Source organism: Moschus berezovskii, chromosome 6 (genome assembly GCF_049115385.1).
Source record: "Moschus berezovskii isolate FMDL1 chromosome 6, NW_MosBer_1.0, whole genome shotgun sequence".
Taxonomy (NCBI): Eukaryota; Metazoa; Chordata; class Mammalia; order Artiodactyla; family Moschidae; genus Moschus; species Moschus berezovskii.
The window spans coordinates 32,097,275-32,113,571 of record NC_142465.1 but is presented as its reverse complement, the minus strand read 5'-3'; the positions used below and the strand labels follow the sequence as shown (position 1 = coordinate 32,113,571).

Below are 16,297 nucleotides of genomic sequence, written 5' to 3'. Positions count from 1 at the left end.
CCTCTCTGGTGCCATCTGTTTTACATCTGTAGACCAACTGGCTGCCCAGCCTTTGTCAGGGGAGTTGGGCAGATGCTCTCAGGTGGTGTCTTTCCCCTCCTGCTTGCCAGGGTATGATGTTCATTAATGTCTGCTACAGCAGCTCACATCAGAAGAGGACCTGATTGGAACATCAGGGGGTCTTCCCGAGGCTGTTCCTCAGTATTTCATAGAGGAAGGGCCTGGCCTGGCCTGGAGAGGGAGTGGAGGACAAACTCAACACCTTCTCTTGGGCTTTGTCTGTATTTGTCTTTTAGCAGTTTTCTCTTTATATAAAAGAGAGTCTTAATCCTGGTAAGTCACAAGCCACCTAGTCTAAACAGTAGCCTAGGCCCGCCTCAGTTTTCGCTTCCCCACTCCTGACTTGAAGTAGAAATGTGAATTTGGGAATGGGTTAGGGGACTTTGAAACGGGAGTGTACAGTGGTTACTCTGGGATTTTCAGTGTGTGGGTGGCTATGAATGTCTAAAAATCTCTAGGCCGAGGAACCCAAGAGAAAAAGTTTGGAATCATAGAATCTCAAGTTTAGACGGGACTCCAGAGGTCCACCGCCTATCAAGTGCTCGACTCCCCCACAGCATCCCCGCCAAGCAGCCGTAGCCTCATGCCATGACACTCAGGACCACAGCCTCCACCTGCTGGCCATCTGCTCAGTGGACAGCTCTTCCTTACATAGAACCGGGCAGCCTCCCTGTGAGTTCTCTCCACAGATGGTTCAAAGCACTAATTCTCTTTTCCATTTAAGGTCCCTTAAAATACTTGAAGGCAGCTGTTATGTCATCATGAATCTTGCAAGCTTAGAGCTTCTCCCATTAATATTTAGCAAATACTTATTTAAAAGTTACTGTGTGCTAGTAGGCAGTGTGCCAAAATTGGCCTTACATACATGAACTGCTTTCATCCTCAAAACAACACGAGGTGGCCATTATTATCCTCTGTGGGTTAGGAAACTGACGGTTAGAGAAAACAAGTTGCCCACGTACGTAGCTCACAAGGGTGGAAAAGACCTTGGGTCCATGGCGTCTGGCCAGAGACTGCAGCCCCTCAGCCTCAGCACATCCTGTCTCCGTGACGCCATGGCCTTCCCCCACACTGGCTGCTCACCGAGAACCTGGCTGGAGCCTGGGGCCGCGGAGGGCACGTGGCGTTCCACCCAGACATTGCCAGCACAGACTAGGACGAGAACCCCAGACTGCCTGACACCTTCAGGTCACATCCCAGGACTGCACCTCATGTTGCAGGTTGCGTAAAATCCAGCCCCCTTCCTCCATCCTGTATGTGAGAAGTAGGTATTTTTGAACTCAAGGGCAGGATGTTATGTTTACCCCATAAATTTTACCAAAGAAACTGCACATAGCTCCAGCCTCTCAATATTTAAAAATTCTGATTTGTTAGCCAGAGTTTTCTATTGTCCTGTCATCTGAGACTGTTGGGCTGGAGAAAATCAAGCAACTTTCCTCTAGAAGTTGGCTTTTAAGTTTGGTGTACATCCCAGTAACCCAAGCCAGCCGCTCAATAAGTTGTCCTTGCATCCCGGCCAGAATTCTTTAGTGGACAAAATAACAGCAAAGGCACAAGCACCTTGCAGAAGTAGCAAGGTATTCTTGTGTTTGTTGGAAGGAAAGGTGAAGTGGCTTATAGTGGACCTCATCCCAGTTCAGAAGCTAATCAGTAGTGAGTCATCTTGCCAGCTATGGACCCCAGATCCACTAGGCTAAGAACTGCAGGTTCAGCTTCCATCATTTTGAAAATCAGAAAGGCAACCACACTGGGACCTCTTCATGCGCCCTTGAAGGTTACTAACATTTCACCTTTGTAAGGCCCGTGACACAGGAGACCTGAATTCATTTGAATGGTGTATGACTGGGGGTTTTGTTGCCCACATTTAAAATTTCTGTCCCTGCCATCCTCCCAGCAGACCATGTCTTCTGGTCTACAGTCTGGAGAAAATGCTAAATACAACCAAAACAGAGGGGTGGAAGAGCAGAAGCGTAAGAGACACACAGGAACATGTGAGGGACACATCCTGAAGGCCTGGGGGAAGCTTTGGATCAAGACAGGAATGGTTTATGAGGGTTCACCAGAGAAATGAAACTAATAGTGTGGATGGATCGGTTGGATAGATACGTAAAGGAACTGATTCACACAATTGTGGGGCTGGCAAGTCTGAAATCTACAGGGCAGGGTGACAGGCTGGAGAGGCAGGAAAGAAGACAGTCTGGAGGCAAAATTTCGTCTTCCTCAAGGGGCCTCAGGTTTTTAAGCCCTTCAGCTGATTAGGTAAAGCCCATCCACCCTATGGAGGGTTACCTGCTTTACTGCAAGTCTATTGATTTAAATGTTAATCACATAAACATAAAACATAACTTCACAGTAACATCCAGACCAGTCTTTGACCAAACCCCTGTCACCACATCCCAAGAGGAGTTGGGCATCCCATGGCCAGATAGGATCAGATTTAAGGAATATGGCAGATAGCCCTGGATCCACCTGGGAATGGTCCTTGGAGGTCAAGGATGGAGGATAATGGGATAGGAAAGTTTAAGGAACAACAGGATGGACTGGGCTCTAAATCCATTAAGAAGCGTTTGTTCAACAACCTTAGTGTGTAAAGCAGTAGGCAGAACAGAAGGACAAACAATTTGGCCCCTGCCCTTCGAGATGGAGAGAATCTATACAGAGAACAGGAGGGCAGGTTTTAGCAAGTCCCGCTACAGAGCCATGTGTACTGTGTCATGGAAGCACAGGTGAGGTGCCTAGGGAAAGCCAGCCCTCCAGGGGCTCCCCACCAGATAGAATGGACTAGTTAACAGGTAATTACAATGGAGCGAGGTAAGTGCTATGATAAGGGCAGACATGTAATACTCTGGGAACACAGGAAGATGCAGTCAAGAGAGGTGGCGTCTCATCTATTTTGGGTTCACCATTGACCTACTGACTGGGGACAGGAGATTTGGTCAAAAAGAGTGTGACACTATTTAAGAACTATAGGTGGGACGTCCCTGATGGTCCAGTGGTTAAGAATCCTTCTGCCAGTCCAGGGGACACAAGTTTGATCCCTAGTCCAAGGAGATTCCACATGCCATGGGGAACTAAGCCTATGTGCCACAACTACTGAACCCATGCTCTAGCACCTGTGCTCTGCGACAAAGCCACCAAGGGAAGCCACCACAATGAGAAGCCCACACACCTCAAGGAAGAGTAACCCCTGCTGGCTGCAACTAGAGAAAGCCCAGGCACAGCAAGGAAGACCCGGCACAGCCAAAAGGAATTAATTAAAAAAAAAAAGAACCATAAGAGGTTCAATATCCTAGAGCAAGGGAACCAGGGTGCACAGAGGAAATCTCTTGGAGCTGTCATGTGCTAGAAGTCAGGACTGCATCCCAAGGGCCACCAATGTCACCACCTCCCTGTGACAGCCACCTCAGTCTGCTAATCTCCATCACTTTCCCTCTTGAGTCCTGACAGGGTCTCCAAATTCTTCTCAGTAGCACGTTTCTGTGGAGTTGTCCCATAAGTGAACACCTCTTTGTCGTTCTGGATGTAGGACCAAGCCCTCAGTGGGCTCTGAGCAGCGGAGTCATGTGATGTTGTGTTTGCGGAAGAACACGGTGCTGACTTGAGAAGGCAATTGCCGGAGCGGCAGAGCAGGAAATGCTGGAGGACAGGGAGAGGCAGTGGGTAGGACTCACAGGCTGGGAACACGGTCAGATGCGGACAGTGAGGAGCTGCCAACTTCAGTTCGGAGTCTACAGGAGAATCTTAGCCTTGTGCACGGTGCTGTCCCCAGGAGGAGCCAGGGGTGGACCACCAGAGCAGCTGTGTTTGCTAAGAGCAGGGAGATGTGGGAAACCTGGGGCCCTGAAAGGTGTCATTTTCTTTCCAAGCTATCTGTACCTGTCTGAAACGAGGCAGGATAAAATGATACATGCCCTCTGTCCTAAAAGTGGCAAGTGGATACTGTAAGGAAAACTAGAGAGTTGACCCTTTCTCCCTTCTGCCAGTCTAACCTGTCCAAGCCCGAGATACTAATATTTTACCATCCCACCTAGGAGGCAAGATGGTCCCTGGCCTCGGACTGGGACTAGACTCAGAGGCCGCTGTATCCAACACAGACAAACTGCCATATCCGCCTTGCTCAGTTCCCAGCCCTCCCCCTACCCCCGCCCCTGCTGCTGGGCCTCCCTGGACCCCAGTGCCACACACGAACACCAGCCTGTGGAAACAGTTGGGAAATAGAAGCCCTTAAGGAAAACAACCGCTCCCTGCCTAGTCAGCTGCCCACCAGCTGCCCAGGCCTCCCTCAGCATCCTGTGCCCGGGGCCCAGCCCCATTCCTTCTCAGACAGCCAGCTGAGTCCCAAGCCCTTACCCTCCCACCTCCCACTCAGAAGCAGTGGCAGCGCCCAGAGAGGGGTCCCAGTCCTGGGATGGAATGACCGTGGGAGGGCCCTGACATTGACTCGGACGCCCGAGGGGCCTGGGCTTCTGCAGTTCTTGCTCTGAGTGCCTGGATCTCCTGATGGCAGCCGAGAGCTTGAGCAGGTGGGTGAGGACAGGACTCAGGGGACCGTTGATGGTTAGGTGTCTGGGAAAGGGCTTGTCTCAAAGAAGGGGTCTCACCTAGGCCTCGTCCATTAGCCAAGCCCCCGCATCTGTGCCCCCCCCGCCACAGACCAAGCCCTGTGTACCCTGAGAGCTAGGAGCCAGGACAGCTGGAACGAAAGGATACAAAGCCTGGGAAATTCTTCCGAAAGCCTGGGACTTGGTCGAGAGTAAGGTACAGATTGAGTGCAGATGTCTGCGGAGCCAGAGCAACAGGGCTTTGCTTTTACCAGGAGGCTTCCTTGGGGAGGAGAGTGGAGTGGGGAGGTGTCGTAGTATAAGGCTGCAGACAGAGTGCAGCATGTCCCCCACCCCCAACCCCAGCCTTAACGAGCTGCCAAAGACGGGATGAGGAGAGCAGATGCTACACTAGAGACTCAGGCTTAGGAGGAAGTGGTGGAGGGTTGGAAAAGGCAAAGTTTTGTGGGCCTGCTATACTCTCTGGCGCGTGCAGGTTCCCACACAGAGGAAGCCCACCGGCTGTCTGCCGTCTCCCTGAGGAATGTCACCTGCAGCCAGGCTTAGATCACAAATACAGCTCCTAACAGGTGTGAAACTCCAGAACTTGGTGACCAAAGCAGAGCTTGGTGTCTCTGCTGAACACAGTCCTTCTCATGTGGAAGAGGAGCTCTGGGCGGGGGTCCTTAGAGTGGGGCTCTAGCACCTGCTGGACAACCCTTCCCAGATTGTGATTGGAAGATTTTCCAAGAGATTCATGGCCAGCAGAGGGCACCACCACCCCACAGTATGGCATCCTGGGCTCCCCATTGCCTCCCTGGAGGAACTGGGAATATTAGGAGGAAGCAGGCATGGATCTCTGAGCTCTCAGGTGGAGCTACCAGCAGCTGAATTTATAGTCTCCAGAGCCAGGGAGGCTGGGCTCTTGGGGGCTCTAATGCTTGTTCTGCCACCATCTTTCCCTCCCTGCTTCAGTTTGCCGCCTCCATTGAATGAGGGCTTGGTTCACTTGGTGTCCACTCTGGACCACAAGGGCCTTTTTGGCTCTGAACTTCTGGGATTTGAGGAAATCATGTGATGAATGTGGCAGAAGAGCGCCCTGCCTGGCAAGAGGCAGAAACTTGAGTCTCACTTCCCTGGTGTTCTCTCACTTGGAGGCAGAGAGGCAGACTGGCCTGGATGCTGATGGGAAGGCTCTGTCTCCACGTCAGCCTGAAGAAGGACTGTCTCAACAGGGCTTGCAGACACCGATTCTGTGACATCCATGGCATCTGCTCTCCTAGGTTTTAGGCAAGGAGGTGTCCCTTAGGTACCACTGTAGGATAGGTGGGGTGTAGTACAGAAGCACGCCTAAGACGCCCTTTTGAGAGTCCCTTCAGGGACAGGCAAGGAGTGCAGAGAATAGAAACCATTGCCTCTCCTGCCTTCGCTCGCCTCCCCATCCCCACCCCCACCACAGATGCTGTCTGTCAGGAGCAGGCAGCAGACGGTCCAGGGGTCCATCTGTGCTACTGCTTCACAATAGAGTCCCGTGTTTCCCCACCAACGCCCCCTCGGCCCCTCAGCTGATGGCCACTTGGTGGTGCCAAGGGGGAAGGTGGGAGGAGGCAGAGGAAGGCTCTGAGGGAGCTGGTACTTGGCTCCTGGCCGTCCCCAATCCACCCCTGCCCCCTACCCAACAAGCATCCTGCCATCTGGACTTGTGTAATCACTGCGGGGTGGAGAAACACCCCCTCCCACCCACACCTCCTATAGGGGCTGGGGCCCCAGAGGCCTGGGGGTGGGGGAGACAGACAGAGTCAGGAGACTAGGAAGCAAGAAGACAGAGGCAGACCCATGGACTGAGAGACACGGGAGACAGAAAGCCTTTCCTAACCTTCCCAGGTTGCTAGGTCACTAGCCCCTCTGTGCTCCACATGCCATGCATCTAACACAGCACTGGCGCCTACATCACTCTCTACCTGACCAAGAGCCTCTGTAACCTGGCCCAGAGCAGGGCTTCAACCTAAGGTGAATGAAGAACAGCAGAAGACTGCATCACACAGTGGGTAGACTGCAGGCTCTGCAGACTGCCCAGGTTTGAATCAGCTCTGTCACAGAGTGGCCTAGAGCAAGTTACTTAACCTCTCTGGGCCTCAGTTTCCTTCTCCATAAGAGATGATAATGGTGTCTGTTCCATAGGGTTGTTATGAAGACCAAACAAGTTCATTCATGGATGTAATACACAGAACAGTGTGCACAGCACATGGTAACTGCTTCATAAATGTCAGCTATTAATATAAAGGCATAACACAGATTTGGGAACACTGGAGGAGGGGACAGATGAGGACAGTGCATTCCTGGCTTCTGTTTAGTGGCAGACGGGATGTGGAGCCCTCAGCTTGCGGTGCTGACGCCCTGTGGTGGCTGGCCACTCTTCAGACGCCAGGCCTGACCTACCACTTCCTCCTCTCACTTCTTATTCAGGTACCACTGACGACAGAGACTTCTCGGCTGGGCCATTCCCACCTCTCCCATAGGCTGGCAGCCACAGACAACACAGCCGAGGGTTTGGAGGCGGGGGGTGGTCCCCAAGAAGGGTCAGAGAATTGTTGAGCACCAACCCCCAATCCTGAGCACCCCCTCAGCACACCATATGCCCTGCCATGAGTCAGCCCTACAGTAAGCATCTGTCTGCTGGAGAAAGGTTACCTGAGCTCCAACATCAGGAGGTGAGGCTGATGGGCCAGAATTAAGTCTACTACTTTCTGGGTTTCCTTCTCTTCCCCTTTCCCTTGACCTGGGGAGGAGAGGCAGCTCTTTTCAACTGTTCCGGGAGCTATGGAAAAAGGAAACCCTGAACCCTTTCACCCTCTAGTGGCTTCTATACAGTTACTTCAGGGCCATCTTTTTCCTTCCTCTAGAGACCTCACCCCTCCTTCTCCTAGCCTAAAGTCTCCTGCAGCCCCCTGGGTCTCCTCAAATCTTACCCTGGGCCTCCAAACCTCCTTCTAAAGACTCCTTACTGTCACTCCACTGCCAGACTCCTCGAATCTCTGAAGACATCCATCCCTAACTTTTCAAATCTCGTGCACAAGCCCCTTCACAGGCTCCCCGGCCCTCAGGTATCATAGAGACCCATACTGCCCTCCGGGATGCCCAGGGGCCCCCACCCCGCTCCTTTCCGCGGCTAGCTTTTCCCCCTACGGGCGCTCGAGGTCCCCAAGAGTTTCCCTGGTCTTTCACACATTGGAGAAGGAAATGGCAATCCACTCCAGTGTTCTTGCCTGGAGAATCCCAGGGACGGGGGAGCCTGGTGGGCTTCTGTCTATGGGGTCACACGGAGTCGGACACGACTGAAGTGACTTAGCAGCAGCAGCAGCAGCAGGCAAGTCTCAGGAGTAGTGGGCGGGGCTGCGGAGCAGCGGGCTCCACCCCGGAGGCGGAGCCAACCGCGCAGGGGGCGAGGCCCCGCGGGGCCGCTCCCCGCCCGCCCCTTCAGCCTGCCCCGCTCCCCGAGCCTATAAAGGGAGGCGACCCACCACCCTCCAGGCTGGCATCCTAGAGCCACCGCCAGCCTCGCCGCGCGGAGTCAGCGCCGCCAGAGAGGGGCGCCGGAGCCATGACCCTTCGCCGACTCAGGAAGCTGCAGCAGAAAGAGGAGGCGGCGGCCGCCCCAGACCCCGCCGCTCCGGCTCCTGACTCGGAAGCCGCTCCCGCCGCTCCGACCCCGACCCCGGCCTCGGGCCCCCCTGCTGCAGCCGCCGGCCCTGGGACCCCCGGGGACGAGCTGTACGCGGCGCTGGAGGACTACCACCCCGCCGAGCTGTATCGCGCGCTCGCGGTGTCCGGGGGCACCCTGCCCCGCCGAAAGGTGCGTACCTCCCCAACTCCTCGGACGCCCTCGGCCCCCGGTACCCTGTGGTGTCCCTTCCTCAAGACCCGCGCTACCCGCCACAGTCCCCATGGACGCCTGCCGATCCCCACCCACACCATACTCCTGGGGTCCCCGAGTCCCCCAGTTCCTCCCCCGCCCTCTGACCCCCATGGACACCTTCAGATCCTGCTGGGTCCCCTCGACCCTCTGCTCAGAAGGTGCAGACTCCCCCCTCCCCGGCTCCACGCCGCTCGCGAGCTGGGCGGCGCTCCACTCCCCACGCGCCGCTGCCCCGTCTCGCCGCTCTCCTTCCTGCTGCTTCCCAAGTCCCCTTCCCCTCGCCCCAACTGGCCATCGGCACCCCGCCCCAGCCCCGCCTCCCCGCGCCCAGGAGTACTGGGGTCCCCAGGATCCCCCGCCCGGGCTTCTCCCGTGGGAGCAAGAGGCCTCGAGCTGGGGTCCGGCCTCTAGTTTGGTCAAGTTGAGAGCCGGCGGGCCGGGGGTGGGACTCTCGCCGAGGAAGTGCCTGCGGCGCCGCCGACTCCAAGAGCTCACCCTTCTGAGGGGGCGCCGGGATTCCGGGGCTCGGCCGCCTCGCCCAGCGTCTGAGGTGCGGGGCGCGAGGCCACGGCTCCCTGGACGTCAGCAGCGACCGGACGCGGCGGGTGGGGTCGCAGGGCGCCCGCTGGGCAGGAAGGATGCGGGCCGCGCCCGCCCTCGGAGTCTCCCCCTCCGCCGGGCTTTTCCTCTGGCCCGAGGGGGACCCGAGCGGGACCCGAGCGCTCAGAAAGGAAACTCAAGACCCAGGTTATGGAGAGGGGACTGGTGGCCTTTCCCAGCTCAGCCCCCCTCCTCTTCCTCTGGCCCCTGCCCCCCCCAACACAATGAACAGCTTGTTGAGAATTTGCATTTTATGAAAATCGGGTGGAAAGACAAAGGGGTCTCTCTATGCTGCCCAGCCCTTCCTCCCTGGCCCGTTTGGGAACTGTCCCCACCCTTAAGTCCCGTCTGTAAGGTTCTAGAGAACGAGGGCTTCCTTCTCTTCCTGGCCTCGGGGTAGCCTGGGGGAAGCGTTAACTAGCTAGCGCACTGACCAGGAAGCTCCTGGCTTGTTTGTGGCACACGGGACAAGGACTGGTATGGAACCGGGCTTCTTCCAAGCATCAGTCATTTAGGGAGGAAAAGACACTGCTTTAGTTTCTCAAGGACCCAAAAAAGGTAGGGGGTCCCTCATCTCTGTCATCTGTCACACCAAAAAGCAAACGAAACCAACCAAACAACAATGATAACAAAACCTCCCCATCTCTCTCCTTAAGTGTAGTGAGATTTAACAAGTCTGAGATCTAAGTTTTTGTTTTGTCCCAGAAAGCAACAACATGTATCACAATGCTGAGAGACCTAGGTGGAGCTGGTCACAGCTGGCCACCTGCAGCTGGACTCCATAGTTTGAGGGAGGGGGCTTGGCCCCTCTATCCCCTGCCTTTCCATGCTTAAGCTGAGATTGCAGCCCTCTAGACCAGGGCCCCTGACCCCAGCTCTGCAAGCCGTTCTCTGTGACTGAGAAATTAGGAGAGATCTGACTGGCCTTGGGGGCTCTGAAATGTCTTGATAGGCAAGCCCAGGGGCCCTTGCCCTTCTCTGAATAATATCTAGGAAGAGCTCCTGCTTCACCTTCTGGGATCTAGGGTGCCCAGCCCCTGCAGACATGCACCCTGGGGGCAGAGGCTATTCTACCTAGAGTCATGAAAACCCCCACCCCCTCCAGACTAGGAACCAGGACAGGACTTAGAGGTGCATGTATCTGGAGCCCAGGAGACTGTTGTATTCCTGAGGTCCCAGTTGTGGGGATAAAACTTAGGGAGAAAGCTCTGGAGTGATACTGATGCTGTCACTCTGCAGGGTTAGTTATCCCAGCATCAGAAGAGCAGGTGTGGAGCTGGAACAGGACAGACAGGCAACAGGAAGTGAGATGCTGGGTCTAGGACTTGAGCCCAGGTGAGGAACCCCCCAAAGGAGGGCTCTCAGCATCTGCTCCAGGACACCTCCCTCTCACCTGCTTCTTCCTGACTCCTTCCCACCCAGGGCTCAGGATTCCGCTGGAAGAACCTCAGCCAGAGTCCTGAACAGCAACGGTGAGTCACCATTACCCCCGCCTCTGCCCTGGTCCAAAGGATGAGGTGCTGGGGAGGGGACAGCACGACACAGCATCTCAGCCCACCCAGGGGGAGTCATGCTCCCACCCTGTCAGCACGGTGCCCTCACCAGGAATGAGGGGCAGGTGGGGGTGTGGGCTGTGTGAAGGGGGTGGCAGAGGAAGGAGGGAGGGACTTTTGAGTCATCAGGTGCTCCTCAAACCACCCCCAGTCCCTGCCAGTCACCCCTCCCTGGAGAAATCTGGATCTGGGAAGGGGGAAGCAGGAGAAACTTGGGGGGCTCCCCTGGGCCTTCCCAGCCCAGCAAACCCTGAAGGCCCAAACCATGGCAAGCTGCAACCAGCTGCTTGACTGTCTGGCCCTGCACCCGAAACCTCAGTGCTCTGCTAGTCCCATCGGTGGTGGCCCTGGAAGAGCCTAGGGTGAGGGCAGAAGGACGAGCCCTACTCTGTCTGTGTCCCATCCTGATGCGAACCTGGTTTCTGAAATGGATCAGCAGACTATGGCCTGCTGGCCAGATTGGCCTTGAGCTGAGAGTTGTTTTGATAATTCTAAAGGGTTGTAAAAACAAAGACAAAGAACAATATAGGACAGAGGCTGTCAAATAATTCAGGTTTCGAAAAGAAAGGCTGAAATGTTTACAGTCTGACCCTTTGCAGAAAAACTTTGCCAACCCTTTTAGAAAACCAGAGAGCACTGGAGCAGACAGTCACCCTGCCCCCCACCCCCACCCCGGCCCGAATACACACAGAGGGGGAAAGGCCTGCCTTCAAAGCAGGGAGGAGCTCGCGCTGGGGTAGGGAGTTGCTGATCAGCATTTGGGGGGGTATGTGGGTCAGGCTGGGCACCAAGAGGCCTGGGTCTTCAGGGCCTTGCTGAGGCCGAGAGACTTGAAGGGGCCTTTGGAGGCTGCTTCAGCTCGGCTTCTGGCGGGGCGGGAAGGAAGGGGCTGGGAGTGGGCAAAGGAAACTCTGGGCTCCCCCAGCAGGCGAAGATCTGGAGCTGCTCCAGACCATTGTGTCCAGTGGGCAGGCCTTCAGTGCGGGAAGGGGTGGCCTTGAGGCTCCCCTCCCCCCAGCCCTCACATCTGGTGGGCTGGCCTCACCACAGCTGGGAGGAGCAGCTGGGGTCCGGGCTGAGCCTCGTGACTGGCCTCTGGGGGTGGGGCCAGCCCTCTCCCCAAGGCTCTGGAGCAGACAGCGCTCCAGGCTGGGGCCGAATTGGGGGCCTCAGCTAGTCAGTCAGTAGTATTCTGGGGCTCACTAGGAAGCTGGGAGTGTGGCCGAAAAACTTCAGCTAGTTCAGCTGGCTCTGGGGGCTAGCCATTGCAGTGTGTCCTCCACCAGAGGGGATTGATTTTGTGTGGCTTGATGAAGCTGATTTCAGTATGGGGAAGGACATTCCGACAGCCGGGGATGAGTGTGGCTTGTCACTGGAGACAGTGAGTCCTGCCTGGATGTTCCAGAGCAGACTCCGGCATCAGCGGAGGGCCACACCGTGGGCCGGCCAGGCTCCTCTTTAATCCTGACGGACTTGATGAGATGGCCCCTGTGTCTCCTGCAGGAAAGTGCTGACTTTGGAGAAGGAGGAGAACCAGACCTTTGGCTTTGAGATCCAGGTGGGAGACGCTGGCTGCAGAGGGAGGGAAGGGTTGGGAGGCCGGTCTGAGGGACAGATGGATCCTGCGCCACCCCTGGGCTGAGGGTCCCCTTGCCTGTTACAGACTTACGGCCTTCACCACCGAGAGGAGCAGCGCGTGGAGATGGTGACCTTTGTCTGCCGGGTTCATGAGTCCAGCCCTGCCCAGCTGGCGGGGCTCACACCAGGTGGGGCCTGAGCCCAGGACACGGGGCCCTGGGAAGGGAGTATGACCTTACTCCCAAGCAGAGGGGGCAAGAAGTCCAATCAGTTCCCCTTCCTCCTCCTATTTTGAGAAGGCCAGAAAGAAGAATGAGTTGGATCAAGGCAAATTTACCATTTACTGTATGATCTTGAATATTCCCATCTGCACGTTGCGGGCAGTAACATGTCCTCACATCAGTGTGGTGAGGGGCTTTCCTGGGCACAAAGCCAGGGCCTGGTAAGTGGCAGATGTTGCCATGGCTGTTCTGCCTCCTCCTGGTGATCTGGCAACACAGCACGGGCAGGAGTCAGGGAGAGAGCAAGTCCATCGTGTTCCCAACCTGGGCCAGTACTGGAGTACCTGTGATGCTTCCTCTAACAAGGACATGGTGCTGCCAGTAGGAGACCTTTGGGACTGTCCAAATCTAGAGCTGCAAGGTCCCAGGAAGCGGCAGCCTGGGACTGCACGAACTGACCGCCACCCACCCCCCCAGTCCTATCACGTTTTCTTCCTGAAGCCCTCATCTTGCCCATTCACCAGCAGCTTGGGAGCTAAGTGGTATACTGCAGCTTTACAAGGTATTTTCACATACCCATGGCAGCCACCACAGGGGCCCACACCTCCTTTTCCAATTGGGCAGTGGGTCCTAGGAGAGGGTGGTCTGCTCTGCTGGAGGTCAGGAGGCCCTGCAGCAGCCTAGGGCGTCAGAGCTTGAGGCCTCAAGCTTGGGGGCCAGTGGTAAAGTTCCTGGCGTGGTGCTCCTCACCCTCCTGCCTTCCTGTCTCAGCTGGGTTTCGCTGGTGAGAGCCTGTGGGCTGGACCAAAATAACCAGCTTTGGGGGAAGCCCAGGCTTGCTGGGAGGGCTCAGCCTTTGGGGACAGAGCTTCCTGAGAGTTGAGGATGTGGATGTTTGAGGGCCCTGGCTCCTTTGCTAGGGTGCCAGGTCTGGACAAGATTGCCCCAGAACCATGAATGGGGGTGGGGAGCTCAGGAGAGTTCTGTGGGGTTATTACCCCTACCCTTCGTGGTGAAGGTAGGGGACTGGAATTCTTCTGCACGTCCCATGGAGTAAATGCTGATCCCCTCTCTGCCTGGCAGGGGATACCATTGCCAGCGTCAACGGCCTGAACGTGGAAGGCATCCGACATCGGGAGATTGTCGACATCATTAAGGCATCTGGCAATGTTCTCAGGTACACCCAGGTGCTGTGGTCCCTAGGGGATTCCTGAGCGCAGCCTTTCTTCCCCACCCTGTGGGCCCACTCATCCTTTGATTCCCCTATCTCCTCAGACTGGAAACTCTGTACGGGACATCAATTAGGAAGGCGGAACTGGAGGCTCGTCTGCAGTACCTGAAGGTAAAGCAGCCTGGAAACCATCCAGCTGCCAGGCTCCTCTTCCCAAACCCCTGTCCCTGCAGGCCCCACTGGTTTGTTTTTTTTGGTTGTGCTGGGTCTTAGTTGTGGCATGTGGGATATTCACTGTGGCATGCAGGATCTTTAGTTATGGCATGGGAGGCTTAGTTCCCTCTCTGGGAACACAGAGTCTTAATCACTGAACCACCAGAGAAGTCCTCCCACTCTTTTTTGGGGGTCGTTTATCTGCCTGAACCTCCTTTTAACCTTAAGGTTTCTTCTGTGTACTCCCCGATCCCTCAGTCTGTAGCCACCTCTGGTTAGTTTCTTGCCGACTCCTGACAGTGAGGTGGGTGTGTCTCTTGCAGCAAACCCTGTATGAGAAGTGGGGGGAATACAGGTCCCTGATGGTGCAGGAGCAGCGGCTGGTGCACGGTAAGTAGATCAGGGGTGTGAAGGGCCACTTGTGCCCCTGCCTATTCCCCCATACCCGCTTCCCCCTAGGAACTAGTGGGTTACTTCCGCCTCCAGGTTCTGCGGAACTACTACTCTGGGTACAGTGCTGCCCTGGGCTGATACCCACCTATTTTCATTCTCACAATAGTGCCCTGAAGGAAAGTACTGCACAGAACCATCTCCCTTTTACAGGTGGGAACACCAAGGCTCCAAGAGCTTGTTTCAGGCCCCTTTCGTGACTCTTGTGTCATAAGCGACCCTCATAAGGATCTGAGTGTATAATTGGTGTTTTACAGACTGGGGAAGTAGGGTTCAGAGTTTTGACTTGCCCAAGGGCCACACTGATGGTCATCAGGAAGGAGCGAAGGTCCCCTACCCGTGCCCTCTGACGCCCGCACCCCCGCCCCCCGTGTCTTCTGCCCCCCCAGGCCTCGTGGTGAAGGACCCGAGCATCTATGACACGCTGGAGTCGGTGCGCTCCTGCCTGTACGGCGCAGGCCTGCTCCCGGGCTCGCTGCCCTTCGGGCCTCTGCTGGCCGCGCCGGGAGGCTCCCGCGGGGGAGCGCGGCGGACCGGGGGCGACTCGGACGATGCCGTCTACCACACGTGCTTCTTCGGGGGCGCTGAGCCGCCTGCGCCCCCGCCGCCGCCGCCCCTCGCGCGCCTGCCGGGGCCGGCCGCGGCCGACGCTCCGGCCCCGGGGTCCCGGGCGATGCTGAGCCGCAGCGCCAGCGTGCGGTGCGCGGGCCCCGGGGGCGGTGGCGGCGGCGCGCCGGGCGCGCTCTGGACTGAGGCCCGCGAGCAGGCCCTGTGCGGCCCCGGCCTGCGCAAAACCAAGTATCGCAGCTTCCGCCGGCGGCTGCTCAAGTTCATCCCCGGACTCAATCGCTCCCTGGAGGAGGAGGAGAGCCAGCTGTAGGGGCGGGCGCGGGCGGGGGAACGTATTTATTTATTTATTCTTTCCAGCCAGTGCAAAAAGGGGGCGGGGGCGGTCGCTCAGCTGCCACGGGGACCCCAAGAGCCCAGAGTAGCGGGAGGGGGTCCTTGGCAACCCCAGCTGGTCCTGGCTAGTCTCTGCAGAGTGGTGAGCCCCAGCCCCAGGCCTCTTTGCTCGTCCTCCCCCAAACTACAGTGGGAGGTGGGCACAGGAGAACCAGAGAGTTCGGGGTTGGGAGAGGTTCGGGGGCCAGAAATGGGACGTTCCGTCCTACATCTGGGTCAGTAGTGCCTTGCGGGGCGTCCAGGAAAACTCCTCCTCCAGGTGGGAGGACCCTGTCCCACGAAGCCCTCTCCTCAGCTTTACTTGCTCCCCACCCTTGGCCATGGGGAGAAATGGCCTCCGCCCGGTCGTTCCCCTACCCACCCCACACAGACGCAGTTCCAGTTATCCAGTGGGCGCCTGAGGGGGCCCAAGGTGCAGGTCTCCCTCCCTCTCAGCCTTGACCCTTAAGGGCTTGGCCCCCCTAGGGGCCTGTAACTAAGTGGGGTCCTACTGGGTGGGGTCCTGGGTCCTCTGCCCTTGGGAGATAGGAATGGGCACATCCGGGTGGGGTGAGGGCAGTACAGACTGTTCCACCGTTTTGCATATTGTTGCTTCTGAACCACAAACTGTATAAAATGGACGGTTTTTTGCATCTGTGTCAGTGTGGTGACTGCCTGAGGGGGAGGGTTGGGCTCCGGCAAGCTCTGACTCCACCACTCCGCCCCTCAACACACACACAGACACACACACACTATATTTTACATCTTATTTGCTTGGAGCCTGCAGCCAGGGAAACAGACTGGGGGACTCTGACTACATGTATGGGCCTGAACTAGAGGCCCCACACTGCTTCAGAGCTTGGGCCTCTTGTTTAATGCATCTGGAGCCCCCCTCCCCAAATACCACAACAGGTGGGGTCGAGGTTCCTCTAAACCTAGCCTTGTGTAAACAGCTGTTTGGCGCGCTCTCCGAGGAATCTGGGGCCTCCTGCATAGGAGTCCCTAGCCATCATCCACCCAACCTGTGACAGGCCAAATCACTGGTCACTTGT

At 56.7% G+C, this 16,297-nt stretch overlaps 1 protein-coding gene across 1 annotated transcript; it reads left to right on the top strand.

The window, feature by feature from the left end:
* Nucleotides 1-7,935: 7,935 nt before the first annotated feature.
* Nucleotides 7,936-15,898, top strand: TAMALIN (trafficking regulator and scaffold protein tamalin). Its single transcript, XM_055394381.2, has 8 exons — nucleotides 7,936-8,454; nucleotides 10,540-10,589; nucleotides 12,174-12,228; nucleotides 12,334-12,436; nucleotides 13,553-13,646; nucleotides 13,745-13,811; nucleotides 14,177-14,243; nucleotides 14,693-15,898. The coding sequence occupies exons 1-8, from the start codon at nucleotides 8,203-8,205 to the stop codon at nucleotides 15,181-15,183; spliced, it is 1,179 nt and encodes a 392-aa protein (XP_055250356.1). The 5' UTR covers nucleotides 7,936-8,202; the 3' UTR covers nucleotides 15,184-15,898.
* Nucleotides 15,899-16,297: the final 399 nt, after the last annotated feature.